Raw genomic sequence first — 17885 nt, 5'->3', positions numbered from 1 at the left:
GCATTGCTCGCCAGGTTTCTTGAGTGCCTTATTTAATAAGCCATAAGAAAGTATCCACATGTCCTGGAAACTTCTATCCCCTTGGGCATATGTGCTACCTTTTAGGCTAGTTCTATATGGCAAATACCTTTTCGCTTGACCACTGGAAGCAGGGGAAGGCAGTGCAAATAGCATACCAACTATTATAATGTGCATACCGTCAGGCCTACACGTTCGTCCCGCACAATGTCGTACACATGGTGAGGAGGAGGAGGTAGAAGAGGAAAGGCAGGGAGGTTAACCGGAAAAATAATCGGTTTGCTACCCTACACGGGGGGAAAGGAGTGAGGGGATAAAAAAAGAAAGAGGAAGGAGAGGAGCAGAAAATTGACGTCTCTCTAAAAAGTCACTGTTCGTTGAAGTCACAGCCGATCATGCAGACCAGAAGTTCGCAAGAAGCGGAGCAGTGTCTTGGAGGCCTTCACCGCCGATGATCGCCGCGGCCAGTGGCCGAGAATCTTCACTTCCTTCAGTGGGCGTCGATCTAAACGCGCCAGCGCACGGCTGAGAGAGTGCCTTTCGGCGCTGTAGGCAGGGCAGTCACAAACAATGTGGGTTATAGTCTCGTCATGCCCGCAGGTGGCACATGCAGGGCCATCAGCCATACCGATTAAGAATCAGTATTGGCTGGTGAAAGCTACACCGAGGCAGAGGCGACACAGCAAAGTTTCTTCACGTCGTGGTAGGCCTGATGGAAGCCGGAGCTTCAGATCTGGGTCCAAGGATTTTAGACTTGGACTTGGTGCCTTGGTGAACTACATCAAAGCTACGGGCTGGAACCGGCACGTGGACGATGCAATGTTTGTTACATGTACACTGCAGTCAGTAATATAATGGACAACACACGGTACGTTGCAGTGGTTTGTGGCATAAATAAATAAATAATATTTTATTTATTGCATAAGTTGAATTCGGGCTCTTGCTGATGTCCTTCCTGATAATCTAAGGCCTCGGAGGTAGGTCTGCGCAAACGGCGTAACTGAAGAAATACACATTTTTTTTCTATACAGCAGTGTGCTAATTATTTTTATTGCCTCAAAGTACTTTTAAGAAGGGGATAAAAACACGCTGGGCTGTACTGAAGGTTGAAATCATGAATAGCGCTGTAGTTCTAAAACATTTGTGCATTTCCTTTCTTTTTTCAGGTACCCAGAAATCGCCAGTTATTTCCTGACCGTCCTCTATTTATTTACTCTGGCTGTTACGTGCACCAAAGCGCCGCCTAACATAATATTCTTGCTCGCCGACGACTTGGTACGTACTCCCTCCTTTTTATGCACCCTTATTATTGTTCTCTCTCTTGGCACAAGCGAACGCCTAACATGATAAATTTTGTGTATCGAAGTTAAAGGTCAATCCCGGAGGCACACGTCGCAAAAGGCCTGTTACATGTCTTCAAAATAACAGCCTAACATGATAAATTTTGTGTATCAAAGTTAAAGGTGAATCCCGGAGGCACACGTTGCAAAAGGCCTGTTACATGTCTTGAAAAATCCCAGCCCTGAGGAGGGTAGCGCCAGCAATTATTCTTACACAGTGCAACGAACCCCACATCGGAAACACAATACTGTCCGGTAGTGTAACCGTGAGCGCCAAATACTGCGTTGCAGTTCAAAACGTGCTGCAGTATTTTCATCTGCTGGCATATGCATGGTTCTTCAAATGCTTCATTTCTCAGACGCGTCGTCCGAGGACAAAGTTTTTAACATTTCCTCGTACATGTTATAACCGCTCGTTTCCACTACTTTTAATTTTAGTTATTAAATACCTGCAAGTTATTTTAATCGACAAAACAAAGTGAAAATAAACAACCAATTGGCTAAACTAAGCAGCGGCTTAAGTAAACAATCGACGTGACCGACGAGGTGGTACAAGAGGCTGGACAAGACGTTGTCAGGATCGGCTCCGCAATGGTTTCCATTTTGGCGATATTTTTAACACGCAACGAATTATCAATCACCTGTGTGCTGTTAAAAAGCACACCATTAGCCCACCTCTCGATGTTAACTGTGTTACTTTCAAGTTGAATGTGCCCTGTTTCACCTACATTTCTTTTCAACTTGTATTGCCTGTTTCTGTGAGCTTGTGTCCATGGTTGCGTTTCTGGCTTGCACTATGTATTTTAGTGCGAGTGGCCACCTAAATAGTCTTCCGGAGTTACTACATTATACGTCCTCTGGCCTTCTGACTCATTAAACCTTGGTCCTCCGCGGCAGTTGAAACTCGCTACGTCGTGGTGAGCTGCGGCAATCCAAAAGCATTTAGCCGCAGCTGGAGAGGAAGAGACCAGATGCGAATGAACTACCTTTTTATTGAGTGAGCACTATTCCCAAGGGTGCCATCCCCCGAGCAAAATCATCCGTTGTCTGTTCCCTTGTCTGTTCGCAGCTGCCGTAGCGCAAGCGCTCCGTCCCGCGGCTCTGCCCGCTCATTACCGTCTTCTACGTGTCACTAATCCGGTCGCTCTTATCAGAACAAAATAGTCTCTTAGTGACCGCAGCTGGCCTTGTTCGAGAGCTCCATCTCGTGGAGCAGGCGTCACTCATATTCACAGACTCTCAAGCTATCTGTAGAGCGTACACAAGAGGTCGTGTCCGACGACAGGCTCTATGCATCCTGGTACACACTATCCATGAAGAACGCGTAATAACCTGGGTCCCCGGCCCGGACGGTCGCGACGGCACTGTCATACTCATCATTCTCTTCGAGCGGAGTCATGCCCTCGTGCCGTATACCCCCATCCTCATACTTTGCCACCCGGCTCGAAACTGAACGCCGTAATACAAGCCTTTACCCTCTTCCTCATCCCTCACTCTCCTCTTAAGACTCCTGCCTGCTACGGCGTCTTCGAACAAACACCTATACGAACCTGCACCACTTATATCGCCTACACGAAACAATATGTCACGAGAAATGTCCGTGGTGCCGTGACTCGCCAACCCTAGCACATATCACATGGGCCTGTCACCAGAAACCCCACCATCTAAAGCCGCGTAATGCGGCCTCGGAGCGTTGAGAGGTGGAGCATACCAGCCTACGCCTCGACGACCAGTCAGTGCTCCTTCTCATCGCAGAAGGTTGGAAGATGCTTCCGGAGACTTGAAGTGAGGGCCCACCCACAGAGTTCCAGCTACGTCCTCTTCAAAAAGCGTTTACTCACTCACTCAATCTCTCCGTCCCATTGGACTGCCTGCTCATCTTCGTCTTCTACGCAGCACAAATCCCTGCTTTCGTACTGGTTCAAATGCAGTGAACATTCTCTTTACTTTCTCTCCCGACACATCGACTACGTCTTTTTGTCTTGTTTTCGTGATGCGCAGGGATGGTACGACGTGAGTTTTCACGGCTCCTCTCAGATCCCCACGCCCAACTTGGATGCTCTGGCGGCAGATGGCATAATCCTAAACAGTCATTACGTACAGTCCTCATGCGTGCCTTCGAGAGCAGCACTTTTAACAGGCCTGTATCCAATACGCACAGGTAAGCACAACGTCCATTCAAGCAGAAGCCTATGCGTGGGCGCAGAATGTGCTAGTAAGGCAGGCGTTTACATGTTAACTGTTGATTTTGACAATAACAAATTTAGTTAAAAGGATATTAAACCCGTTTCTCCTGCATTCGGCGGGCTAAATACGCCGAAATACCTTTCTGGCTTCCGCTTTCTGATTTTGGGTTTGAATCGAGTTAGGCCAAACATATTTGGTAGCTGGGTGAAGTGTACATCTTTTTTGCGGTAACAGTCCGGCTAAACCAGCAAGTATAGGCACTGAAATCCGTAGAAGCAAGAAATGCTGTAACACTAATAAGACTGTGGATGGAATAAGGTTTGAAAATAAGCACTCTCGAAATATAGCTATTGCTTACCTCGCAGCGTACAACATAAATAAGAGTTCTATATTGTGCAAGTTGTCCCAGCCAAAGGGGACCAAACTTTAAAAATACGGAAAGCCCGAGCAGATTGATGTCAACTTATGGCATTTAGAGCCTTATGGCCTAATCTGCAAAATTGTTTCGTTTTCCGAGCCTATTACTAGCAGATGCTAATTATATATTCTTAATTATTTGTATCAGGAATGGATTGGGATTTCAGAAGTTCTAGATCGTGTTGAAAATAGCTCGCTGAAATGATTGCGTGCAGGTACCGTTGACCCAACTTTATTTTTCGGACGATCAGACAGCTGATGCCACGGCTCTGCCTAAGCTGTTGGATTTACGTTCGGTGACACTTTGGTGCTTTTAATCTAACCCAACGCTTCACTCGTAGACAGAATTGTTCTGAAGGGGGAAGTTGGCCAATGGCAGGTGGCTGGGTGGTGTGTGCACTTCTGGATGGAGGACATGGTTTGGAGAAGGGGGTCGAGGGATGCGGTGAGTGGGTGGGGAGCCCTGAATTTAGGGACGCGTGTTGACGAGGTGCCTGCTGCATCTGAAGGGCAGTTGGCATCCCCACTACGTTGCTGAATTGGATTTCGCCATGCTTTTTGCGTTCCGCTGCTTTGTGGACTTCAAGCGTGTGGAGACATTGTGAAGGTTGGAGGTAGATGGGTTGGTGGCGGGAAGCGCACTAAGAGGGTAGAGCTGGTTAAGCAGTGGATTGTGCCTCCTTATGTGAAAATGGGGGGACATGTAAATATTCTTCGCACAATTTGTTTATGGTTTATTGGCATTCAACGCCCCCAAGCGACTCAGGCTGCGAGGGACGCCGTAGTAAAGGGTTCCGGAAATTTCGACCACCTCGGGTTCCTTAACGTGCACTAACACCGCGCAGTGCACGGGCCTCTATAACTTCGCCTCCATCGAAATTCGACCACCGCGGCCAGGATGGAATGAGAAAATTTGTGTGCGCCCTAGTACTCATCGCACCCAGTATCCTGGCCGCTTTTTCTCGATGTCATATGAATACTAAAGTGTAAGCGGCCGAGGATAAAAGTTGAATGTTAACAACAAAACGCACAATATCATTTAAATAAATTAAAAATGAGAGTCGCGAAAACTCTTCCTTGGGGGACTCATGGTCTGTTGTTTTGTACTGAAGAAAATGTAATTTTAAAATCATTAGTGAGAGAAGAAACATTACAGAAGCTGTTGAGCTTTTGCGCGGACACCATACTTTTATAATTGGTGTGCCAGAATACTGTTATTTCTCATATAAAAAAAAACCTTCCCAAAATCAATGTATATGCCTGCAACCATCTCAATCTTTTCAAAGTTCTCTATTATCACTCTTTTTTATTGAATACTGTTGTTTCTGTGGGCCGATTCTTTTCAAAACTGGGCTGAAAGTAATGAAGCAGATTAGGTTTGTTAAAAAATCATTATACTAAAGCATGCTTTGTATTTCTCTGTACCTTTTCAGAACACCATTCAAATAGATATTGGGCTCTAGTTATTAATCAGTTTTCTGTCGCCCCTTTTGAATAACAGTAACCCTCAAGCAAATCGCAATGCCTTTCGACCTATAGAAGCAGATGATGTCGAGTTTATATCTGGCAATTATAAGGAATATTAAGTGAAAAACGTGTTTATTAGCCACTTTTTGAAGACCACTTGCATTTACTGACTTGCTATTTTTAATAGTGTCAATGCGTGAGAAAACTTATGCACAGTTGATGGGAGGAAAGAAGAGTGATGATGGGCTGGTTCTTCCCTGCAAGAATTCAGTGTAATTTCGGCTACTGTTTGCATGTCTTTAACAAGCCTGTCCAGCGAAAGAGTTCTTATAGGCATCTGATGCTTATAACAACGTAAATATCGCTCTATCTCATTTTCAAAGTCAGCAATAACATCAAGGATACTTCATCAGAGTAACGAAATCCATTCCTGCCCAGTATTACCAGATCGCTATTTATTGCGACTCCATAAACATATGCAAAGCTTGAGCTGTGTTCAATTTTAATGTATGACTATTTCTGTACTTTTTGAACTGACGAAGCAATTTTTCCCCTCTTCATTTTCGAAACTGTCCGTACAAGCCAATTTTATCCTTAATGATTTTGAGCAAATGAGACGCCATTTATGCCTTCCCCGCCGCAGGTGGCGTGGCCACATTTTTGGCTTACCGCACCTCAAAAGAATTCAAGATTTTGTTAGCATTAGCATGTGTTTATATTACGCGCCTCTTATTCTTAACATGTCCAGGCTAATCAAATAACTGAACAATTTCCAAATGATCACTAATTTTGGTTGCTGCAATATCTGTGGTTATTTCTTTGTTGTCAACATTTGTTATGAATACATCTAGAAAGGATGCGCTTTTTGATTTCACTTCCGTTAGCTCTAACATTGCGCTGAAGCAGTCATTCGCGCCAAATGGCTGTCAATTTTTTTATATTTTGTATCCGAATGCATATTTATGAAGATATCGCCGCCTAGAATCATGTCAAAAAATTGCTCAGATGCTTTGCTAAAATATTTTTAAGAAATGCGAAAAAGCGACTAATGTTACCCGATGAACACAGAAATGTTTCTTAGAACTCCATTGGTTGAGTACTTCGTAATCAGCATTTGTTGGAATGTAATCTGCAACCACTGCACAAGAATTCCTTTCCAACTTTCTTTCAACATTCTTTCAAAAGCGAGACGCTGTCTCATTGTTTACTTTTGCGGTTTTGATAAAAAAACACTTATAACCAGGATGTGAAACTCAATATATTCCAGTGTGTACAACCGCCCACAGACTTAACACGAATGACGAAACGCGTGGCTGCCGTCCGCGCCATGAAGCGATAGTCATCGGGTGCGAGATAATCCTCTTGGTGGCTGACGATAGCTGGTGTGCAGCTTACCAGCGGCAGCTTAGCGCGCAATTCCTGGTTCCCGCGATAAGAAAACTGCAAAGAGCGTTGCCGGGGCCGTGGAGGCCGATTGGCGAGCAAAAAGCGCAGAAACGCCCCTGCGACGAACGCGCTGTGCACGCTGCGATCAGGCACAAGCGGAAAAGCAGTCAAAGCGAGCTGCGCACCAGCTATTGTCAACCGCCGTAAACATACAGAGAGCACTATCTCGCACCGATGAATATCGCTTCGTGGCGCTGACGGCAGTCCAGACCACGCTTTCCGTCATTCGTGTTAAGTCTGTGGGCGGCTGTACCATGTTTTGGTTAACATTACTGCTTTAGGTGACACTTTGGAAGTATCAGGTACAGGTGCTAATCCATCGCCTTTATTTGTTACGAACTGCATGGGCAAATTTTTTCGGTTCCATTACATAACCCATACCACGAAAAGAAAACAGCCTAGATGCTTGCAGGTACAACCACAGAAATTTATGCAAATAATTAAGTCGGGTGATTGCAACTACTGTTGAGGTTTCTGATTGGCGCACATGTTTCTCCCATTTCGAGTAGATGCATATCTTTCCGCTCATAGTCTTTAATTTTCGATTTTGTCGCTGCAAGGCGTTGGCGAGGGCTCCTGTGCTCATTATTAAAAAATTCTCTGCCTCTCCCGTAACCGAGAGTAGAGTAAGCATGAAATGTTTGCGGGCCTAATGTCATCTCGGTGGACACCCGAACCGCACCGTACAGGAAGGGAGGAACGCCACCACCCGTTCAGCGCGATGCCTTGTCATATGAACGCAAGGTTTTTTGAGGAAAGGAAATGGCGCAGTAATTCTCTGCCATCTCGGTGGACACCCGAACCGCACCGTAAAGGAAGGGAGGAACGCCACCACCCGTTCGGCACGATGCCTTGCCCTTTGAACGCAGCGCTTCTCCCCCGGATCACGTACGACAACGAAGTGCAACATGCAATTTATGTGGTTTTTGCACGCGTTATTAGAAATCGGAAATTATAATTCCGCGCGTTATCAAACCCACAGCTCCACTGATATCTTGATAAACATTGAGAAGGCACTGGCAGCAGTTATTTTTTGTCTCGTTTGGAGACCAACCAGCGCTTGCATGCCGGTCGCGTAGGAGGGCTTACGGAGTCTCGTTAAATCTCGCTAAGTCTCGTACGGTGCCCGGATGTTCTCGTTTCAGAGCCCGGATGACTGGAATTCAGTGCCCGGATGACTCGATTTCAGTGCCCGGATGACTCGATTTCAGTGCCCGGATGACTCGATTTCAGTGCCCGGATGACTCGATTTCAGTGCCCGGATGACTCGATTTCAGTGCCCGGATGAGTGGATTTCAATGCCCGGATGAGTGGATTTCAATGCCCGGATGAGTGGATCTCGGTCTCGGCGTGACGTCACCACACTGCCGACAACGGGGGCTAAAAGCATTTCATGCTTAATATTGTTGCCTTCGGTTCAAGTTCATGGGTCATCTGACTTTATGCTCCGCTTTCGAGCCTTCTTGAAGAAGGCATCGCGAACTTGTCTGTTAGAAAGCTTTACCATTATATTTGGGACGTTTCTCCTTCCTGTTGGAATTAGTGACAAACTCCGATGTGTTATGTGACCAAGGGAATCTGGATGGCCTTCACTGTCTTATTTGTAACCTCCATGATAACCTAATCTTGTGTCTTCGGAACATCCTTCACTTCGACGTTGTAACATTGCTTAGGTTGTTCGTTTTGTAGAATTCTTATTTCCTGTTCTTTAAGCTACGCTCGCAAATCGTGCCGCCTCTTCTCCAGTTTGAGTGCGAAAGTACAACTTCACGTGGTCAAACCCAACCAATCTTCTTGTGGAGTTTTCTCAGATACCTGCCGAGATAGAATTAATATTGCCGCGTCTAGAGTTCCGAATCAGTGCAGACGCGAAAATTCCAGCTTCGCTGGCCACTGCACGAGTGCCCTATGCTATCGCTGCAGCCGATCACGCCTCGTGTTGATCTGGCACTCTCTCGTTGTTGTTGTTGTTGTAGCCTACGACAGAATGGCACATACCCACTCTGGGGGATCGGCCAAGAATCGGGTGGTAAAGGTTGGTATTCACCTGTACGTAGTAAAGGCAAAAGGAAAGCACACGGGAGAGGAACACCGGGGAAGTCTACCACAAGAAGGGCACGGAGAGGAACACTCTCTCGCTGTGCATTGCACGTCGTCGTCTTCTTCAACTTCCATTTGTGCGCAAAAGTAAGGAAAGGAAACGCGCGTAGCTGGCTACAAGGGTCAATTACGACATAGTACGCCTCTTTTGAACTATATTTTATTCTTGATAATGCTAAACCGACAGAAACGTTTCTCCACGGAAGGCCTCAGCTCCCCATTCTCCAATTCAGCTGGCGTGTTCATTTCTTCATAGCTCTCATTTATGAACGCTAGTCTGTTTTTTTACCTCGAGGATATCCTTTCTGACTTCCTCTTCTAAACTTTGACGTACTACATTGAACTGTTCATTAACTTCTCGTTTCCGTTCGTGAAACTGTTCAACAATCTCCTTTGACGTTGACCAATGCTGCCAAGGGAAAAGACGACGCTTTCTACGTGGTGCCGCTGCGGTAGCTCAGTGGTTATGGTACTGCGCTGCTGACCCGAAAGACGCGGGTTCGGCCGTTACGGTTGAATTCCTTTGGAGGAGAAATTCTAGAGGCCCGTGTGCTGTGCGATGTCAGTGCACGTTAAAGAACCCCAGGTGGTCGAAATTTCCGGAGCCCTTCACTACGGCGTCTCTCATAACCTCAGTCGAATTGGGACGTTAAACCCCATAAAACAAACCAAACCTTACTTCGTGGTCTTTTAAGCTGTGAGCTAGGGATCCGCGCAACGCAGTGAGCGGTGCCTAAAAAGCACGTGGTTCGTTGACGCTGTCCTTGTCCTGCGGCCGCCGAGATTACGGTGGTCGCTGATATGTGCTGGCCCCGTAAACTGAATGTATAACAAGGTGCTTATAAAATCCTGCGATTGCCGTGTCCACTGCTGACAAGTATAATTTTCAATGTTCATTTTTTTTCGCATGTCTCAAGGAATGCAAGGAATCCTGGATGGATATACTGGTCATTGGGGATTGCCACTCGACGTGCCTATTCTGCCTCAATACCTTAAGAAACTTGGCTACGAGACTCACTTGGTTGGAAAGGTATGTTTTGCTCGATGGGGTTCCCTTATTTCGCTGAAGGATACAAAATTTCTTACTTCACCGAAGCACGTTCTTTATGCCACAAATGAGGGCCGTCTTAAGTTATTTTAGCCATCGTCCTGTACGCTTTCCAATCAAAAGAGTAACAGGTGAGTGCAAGTTGATCAGATTAAAACACCCACGAGCGGAACGGCATTCACATAACCCTAAAGTGATGCTTCTGCAGCCGACAAAACAAATATTCAGTGGAACTGGTTTAGTTTGGTTTATTGGGTTTTAACGTCCCAAAGCAAATAAGGCTATGAGGGACGCCGTAGTGATGGGCTCCAGAAATTTCGACCACCTGGGGTTCTTTAACGTGCACTGACATCGCACAGCACACGGGCCTCTAGAATTTCGCCTCCATCGAAATTCAGCCGCCGCGGCCAGGATCGAACCCGCGTCTTTCGGGCCAGCAGCCGAGCGCAGTAACCACTGAGCCACTGCGGCGGGTTCAGTGGAACTGCTACAGCTAGGCGGCATTGCAATTCTAAAAAAAAACTAATAAATTGAACGCGTTTGTCACGAGCTTTTGTGATTTCGAAATGCGTTTATAAACAGCATGTCCAAACACAACTTGAAGCTGCCGGGCGGCCGGTTGAAAAAATGCGCGGATAATCGTATTATTGGAGTTTGAGCAGTAGGATTGATTTGCACTTTATTGCCTAGTCAAGCTGAAAGCCTACAACGCAAGTTTGGATACGTAACTCGGAGCTTTCGCTCAGTCACTATGCGTCTGGATACTGAGCCCGAGCACACAGGCTCGAATTCGAGCCATGGTTTCTACATTGCGAAGAAGGTGATATGCAATAACGTCCATGTGCTGTTCACTGGGAGTACGCCTGGTGGTCTGAATTATTGCGGAGCTTACCCCTACGCCGTTTCTCAGGCTATGTGCCACTTTTGAAAGTTGAAATGCACAAAGAGAATTGAAATGTGCACCCGCAAGAAGCGCGCTGAAGTGGATTTTGAGAAGCGAAGTACACAGGTGTCGTTTGCTGAGCACTCCACAACACTGAAGGCAGTGTTTGGTTTCACCATCGTCATAAAAGTGGTAGTTGATTAAAAAAAGCTATAAGTTTTAGCCTGTTCAAAAATCCAGGTGTGTTCGCCTGTAACATTCGACGAAAGCTGCCATTACCCACAGTTATATGCGCTTCCTGTAGTCGCCAGGTAATAAATCGGTTCTTGGATACTTGGACACTGCGTCTGTTACAGCTGCTTCGTTCACGATTTCTCTCAATAGCCAAGTTCTCCTGTCTTGTGCCTTTTGCTTGGCGAAAACCACATGTAGACGTCGCCATTGATTATTGACATGTTCGTGAGGATGCAATTTTCGACTCACACAAAGGCATAAAGTAGATCAGCCTCTCCGCTTTCCAGGTTCAAAATAAAGCGTCTTGAACCATGTATCACCTGCAAAAGCCGCGGTCTGCGCATGGCAGCAGCGAAATACTCCTCACAAGAAAATGTGCGTCAAAGTTTTCGTAAGTACGGTGAACCGTCTGCAATGCTTGCAACGCACTCTGTTGGTCTTCGGAAGTGTCACGGATTCGGTGACTACGCGACATCATCACCGAGTCCGGACAATGAGGGGGTGGCCGTTTTATGCCCGGCGTAGCCGGTAAGCAAACGTAGTGACTGAGACCGAGGCGTGTTAAGAGGTGACAACAGCAAAATAACGTTTACAGTTTCGATTGAACAGTGCGGCAGCTTTCACAGATACATAATTTACATTATATAAAACAATTGCGGAAAGAACATAGCAGTAAACACACTGAATTAAGTTATACATTGAATATTTCTACACAGGTCAAAACACAAGTGAGAGGCCAAATAGATACATTCGATCAAAAGTCGGATGGTGAACAAACATACAGTCAACCGGGAAGCGCGGCTGCAGTCCACCCACAAACACGCAGTCAGTGCGGCCCCCGAAGGCGACGTCCGTCCAGGGCAGCTTGCGGTTTCGAGGATGCGGTGCGGCGGCTCGGAGACCCGGGAGTTCGCGGCGGCAGCGTTTCCACCGACGAGCGGACTGAAGTTCGTTTCCATACGGCCCCCTGTTAAAGCCCTCGAGCGCTAGCGGGCGAGCACTCGCGGCGCCACAGCGTCGGCGTCGAAAAAAACAAAACACCAAAAAGCGCAACAAGCGCACGTAGGCACCTACACTTTGACTCTGCATGGCCGCCATCTTGGAGGAGGAAAAAATTAACGCACAACTAAAAAGAAGCCCTAGGCTTCGACTCTCGATTCGGTGACCTTGGAAACGCAAAATGTAAAACCCAACCAAAAAGGCAATCACCTACGCCGCAACTTCTTTCCTGCTAATGGTCAGCTCAAGACATCGGCAGTATCGGGGTCGACCTTGAGTCGCGTCCGCATTCGAAATGCGAAGGGGTTGTCTAAATAACTGGAAGAAGCGTGCATGCATTCTTGCCCTTCCCGAGACACATACAAAGAAACGCGGACGCATCAGTTTTATACGAACAAAAGTCATTTAAAGGCTGCCGCCACTTCTGTGACAGGAAGTTACCATCATGATATGTGCGATGCTAGCTTAACTGCCACTTCGAGCCATGTTACTCACCGGAGGTTCACAAGGAGAAAGAAATCTCATACTATACGTTTGTAGGCTGAGCACAGCATAGTCATATGCTATAGTAAGCTGTGCTATGCATCGCCTAGCGTAAAGTTTCATAACATAATCCTTTACCCATTTCCTGGGAGCCCTCCAGCTGAAGGGTTTATTTTAAACTAGTTATGTGAGTTTCTTAACGCTCACTGACATCGCATCACACAAGAGAGCCTTTCTAGCGAACCCGTTGAGAAATGAAGGCGCCTCCTTTCGGCATTCGCAGCCACTACCATGAGCTTAGCAAGCGGGAGTAAAAAATAACAGGTTATCGCGGCAGAAAAAATGTGCCCAATGAACACATGCTACGTGAAAACAAGAAGAGCCATCTGAAGAAACTCTACTTGCAGTGATCTTCCAACTCAGTCAACTAAATAGATAGGGACGATCAGTTTGGATTAATGAGGACGAGCTGACATAGCATTCTTCTTTCACCTGCCAACCAGTTTTGATTCTCTTCGAATTCTGGCTACACAAAATGTGTCACATTATTAGGTCGCGGCAAGTCTTCATGCCACTACCGACACAGAGGCGCAGTGGTTAAGCGACCAGTTAGTGGAACGGCAGGTGGCTATTCTATACACAGCCACCGGTAGGGCTTGTGAGATCAAGGTTGCTATTCGCGACCAATGCAAGAAGGAATAGCACACGCAAGCATAATTTTTGGTGACAGAGGTTTTCGGGAGACTGTATATTTTGCACGCAGACCTGCAGTCGCCTGAGTCAATTGTTCTGAGTCATTATTGTTTTTGTTAAATCATTCTTCGCCCGTGTCTTTGTCATAATATTGTTGGCGGCTTGGTGATGGGTTGGCGCCGAAATTATAATTAATCCGGCCAACCTGTACACCGCTACACTCTCCATAAGTTTGGAGGGGGTGGAGCGACAAATGTCTCCACCCCGCGTGAAAAGCAGGAGATTAGGAATGCTGAACGGCTATACGAGCCATGCCTGGTTAGCCATTGACCGGAAGCATAAGCAGTGGACAGATTCAGTGAAAAACCCTTTACTTCAGGAAAGAACCAGCAGCAAAATATCATAGAAACACAGAGCCTAACAAAATACTCTCAGTTGGTCAGGCGTGACACAATCTACAACACAACAATGCCAACAAACGCATTTATATCAGGAAAGAAGCACAATGGTAATAACTATGAAACAATGCTACGGAATTTAAAAGAATATTATACAGAAGGTTTCAACGAGAAGCAGAGCGAGCGATTAGATGTATAAAAGAGTTGTAGAGAGTGGCGAGAAATGATGGCTTTGCTGCGGAGTCGCAAAATTCGATCGCAGGAAGCGTCGTGCTGTGGATGCTTATTGCGGGCCTAATGATGTGTCGCGGATACAGATCAGCTTGGGCCACGCGTCTTCGTAGCCGTCGTCATCCAGCTGTATGTGTGAGACCCCCGCCTAGGCTCACTTGCCGACTCCCTGGCTGACCTCGCGCACATCCGCACGACCCGATATCTCCAACTCAACTCCTCGGTTCACGGTTTTTCCGCCGCCGCGTCTGCGTGGCAAACGAAAACTCTTGAGGCGCCGCGCACAGACTAGACGCAGATATTGAAAGAAAAAACACAAAGAAACGGCGAAGGAACGCGGGAAAAAGCCCCGGTCCTAACGAGGAGCGTATGCGAAGGTGCCCTCGCACACAATCCGAATCGCCCATTACTTGAACGAGCCGCCATTGTTGGGCCGCATGTGGGGCCACTTCAAACCGCGTGAAGCTGTACCAGCCACAAGGCAATAATACGAAGAGGGGCGGAATGGGCGTGAGTGACCTCTAACTCCTACCATCCACGTGTGAGGTAGAAATAGTCGCCGCCGCGCCCAGGCGTGTCGAAAAATTCAGGGGGCACTTTGACTGTCTAAAGTGGGTAGAGGCGGAAGCGTTTTCCGCACCACCTTCGCTGTTTCTGTGGCACCGGTGGCGTCACATATAATTGAGTACTAATTACTAAGTTATGACAAATCACTAATTAATTGTTAATTACTGATTAACGCCTGAATACTAATTAACTGCTAATTAATGACGCTTAAGCTCTGCCTTTAGGAGTGGAACGCGACAGTGCGTTGTAGCGCTGCCAGGGAGTCCACGGAACGCCACCACCCATTCGGCGCGATGCCTTGCCCTTTCAACGCAACGCTTTTTGAGGAAAGGAAATGGCGCAGTAATTCTCTGTCATCTCGGTGGACACCTGAACCGCACCGTAGAGGAAGGGAGGAAGTGGGAGTGAAAGAAGATAGATAAAGAGGAGCCGTAATGAAGAAAATGGAAATTGTATTTGAGGAAAGGAAATTACGCAGTAACTGTCTCACATATCTCGGTGGACACCCGTCAAAATTCAGGGGGGCACTTTTTTGGCCTAAAGTGTGGTCACTGATGTGTGGTTAAGATGTTAAGCTTCGCCCCTAAGAGTGGAACGCGACAGCGTCTTGCAACGCTGCCAAGGAGTCTATAGAACGCCATCGCCCATTCGGTTCTACGCCTCGCTCGTCGGTAAATTGGTTTTTGAGGAAAGGAAATGTATCTGTCTCTCATTTGTCGGTGGACACCTAAACCTCGCCGGAAGGGAATGAAGGAGGATGAGAGTGAGTGAAGACACCGTATTCACTAGACGCGCCTTTGTTCATTCCAAACCATCGAGCTGGCATGGCGGAGTGGATAGCATGCTCGTCTCTCACGCCGAAGACCGGGGTTCGATTCCTGAGCCCGACCAATTTCTTAATCGGTTTTATTTATTTATATGGCCTGACTAGTAAAGCTAATTAGGCTAATTGGGTAGTTAAGCAATTAACTAAGCTCAGTCCCACTTACTTGGAGCATCGCTATACCATCCCTTTAATTTTTGCATGGTTACTAGCCAAAGTGCAATTGGCCCCGTTTGAAATTAGCGCACTTTGACGTCACGACCGTTTCCACCAATTGAAAAGCGTGACATTTTCTGTCGACAACTGCTGCTTACAACGATGAGACATTAAAGGCTTCCGCCTTAATACCTCTGTTACCTCGGCCACGAAAGTGAACAGAAGGTCAGGGTGGGAACGAACTTTGTGACAGTCTCCTTCCTCTTCCCTAGAAGTGGAGAGAACGATGGGGGCCGGAGGAGAACGAGACGGTTGACAGGTAGCAGGTGGTGACAAGCAAAACCCTCAAACACCACTTAGCAGTTCGAAGCTTTGCACAGACGCCAACATTACCAACGCCGCTGGACAGTTTTCGCCTTTATGGCCTTCCCAGTGCTGCCGCTTAAACAGGAAACTGATTTCGGCGTGTATACAAAAAATCCACCATGCGGGCTGGAGAAAAAAGGAAAACAAGAAGAAGTTATCATTAAATACACCCGTGAACACAAACTTCACATGAAAAATTTGGCAATTCTAGGGATAAAGGGTGTAAAAGTGCCTCCGATATACCTGTTTAGGCTATAAACGATTTCGATGCGCTAGCACGTTCGCCCTCGTTCAGCTCTTTATAAGCTTGGAAGTGAGTGAGTTGTACCCAAATGCTGTCGCAGTCGTTCCTCGACTTTCCTCTTGCCATAGGCTAAATGAGCTGCTCATGGCGATTCGAGTCCCCGTTCCTTCTGCTCGGTCGTTGCAGAAGCTACTACTTGTACACGCCGATCGACTGCAGGTTACACCGGTTACTTCATCACTCGCCTCTTCTTTCTCACTGTTCATCACGTTCCTTGCTCTTCACCCATTCCCTCAGCCGTTTAGAGAGGTTATGCTGCCTTCGCCACTCGGCTTCTGCTTGCTACCTCGCTACATATCCACTGAATCGGTTGACTCACATTGGCGCTCTTTTCTTTTACGTTGCTTCTCAACTCGGCGTGCACGTCGTTCGGCTTCATCCATCAATGACCATTTGCTGCCCCTCCAAGTTCTTCGTCGACATCACCCTTTGCCCATTCTTTTTGTTGTTGTCCTCAATTGCCCCCTTTTTTTTGTTGAATCTGATGTGCGTGCGACCGCATTTCTCGCCATTCAACCTCTTCGTAGAGCGAGATGTAGCAGGCAGAAAGCCTAGCTCCTCGCATTGGCTGCAACTGGCGTGATGCTACCCCGAGCTTATCGAGTTACAGCGAGGCTGCACGCCCCAGACAGTACGGCGTTTTCTCTAGCGAGCCATTGCACAAGTAACCAATTACTAATGACCTGCGTAGAAAAGGCGGAACAACGAAAATTCCATCGTAAGCTTGTCCCTGACGGGCAGCTCTCGCAGCCGCTGCTAACAAACACTGTCTTTTTCTAGTGGTGGCGACCTGGAACTCAATCACATGCAGTTTTCTGATTCTCGCCCTGCTCTGTTTGCTTGAGCACGGGCAGGACTTATTCAGAAGGATTGAAAAGAGAATCGTGGTGCATTTTTCCCGGCACACATAAAGTCAGTATCCTAGGTCGGCGTTGTTCAACAGCCTGATGGTGTCCTGTGCCACCGGCCATGTAAGATCGTAACGTATATTGCATGGCGCAAAACGAACGAATGTGGCCTGAGTGCTTAGGGAAATAAGGTCTTTAGAAGGATCCATGGACTCATTTCTTGCGATTATAAAACGAAATTCATTGCTGCTGTGACCCCTGAATCCTTGCAACACTAGGCCTGCTCTCCTATGTTCTCAGCTGCTAACCCCTCTGAGAATAAGAGTTTCTTGTAAACACGGCCTCGGTTTTTGTGAACCACACTCCATCGCGTTTACCATAGGAAATCACAGTAAAGGTAGAAACTTGTCACGTTCTGACTTTGGAGGCTACCGACACGTGACCAACAAAAGATCCGTTTTGTATATGAGCTCGCCACCAGTATTCAGCTGGCCGTACTGAAAGGCGCGTTGCAACTCCGTCTCGCGCTACGTCAGTGTTCGACGAAGTTTCTGGACGATTTCTGTAGCAACTTGCAGAAGATAATGCAAGGTGCGAGTGTATCGGCGGACTGCCTTCAGGACAGCAATATGCATTGTTGTTCAACCGAAACGCAACCCCTGAGCCTAAATGCGTTCTCGAGTGTGTTACAGTTTTTATAGCGCAAGCGAATAGCAAAACCTCGAGAAATGGCACGGAAAAAAAACATTGGTAGATATTCGTGAGGTCGCTCCTATGGGGTACAAGAGAATAAGTGGAAGCGAAGCGTGATTCAAGCTACCAATCCTAGCCCCCGCGTTGCACAACTAGACTTTACTAGGCGTGATGTACAATGTTG

The 17885-nt window shown here is 47.0% G+C and overlaps 1 protein-coding gene across 1 annotated transcript in view; it reads left to right on the top strand.

Moving 5' to 3' along the window:
• Positions 1-225: 225 nt before the first annotated feature.
• Positions 226-17885, top strand: part of LOC149333123 (arylsulfatase B-like) — a 38886-nt gene continuing 21226 nt past the window's right edge. The window contains exons 1-4 of the mRNA XM_089557649.1: positions 226-239; positions 1185-1293; positions 3360-3519; positions 9893-10005. Of these exons, the coding sequence (XP_089413775.1) occupies positions 226-239; positions 1185-1293; positions 3360-3519; positions 9893-10005 (396 nt within the window). The remainder of the gene's footprint in view (positions 240-1184; positions 1294-3359; positions 3520-9892; positions 10006-17885) is intronic.

The sequence above is a fragment of the Amblyomma mixtum genome, chromosome 8 (assembly GCF_055824585.1).
Source record: "Amblyomma mixtum isolate Tamu chromosome 8, ASM5582458v1, whole genome shotgun sequence".
NCBI lineage: Eukaryota > Metazoa > Arthropoda > Arachnida > Ixodida > Ixodidae > Amblyomma > Amblyomma mixtum.
This window is presented reverse-complemented; position numbering and strand designations above follow the sequence as displayed.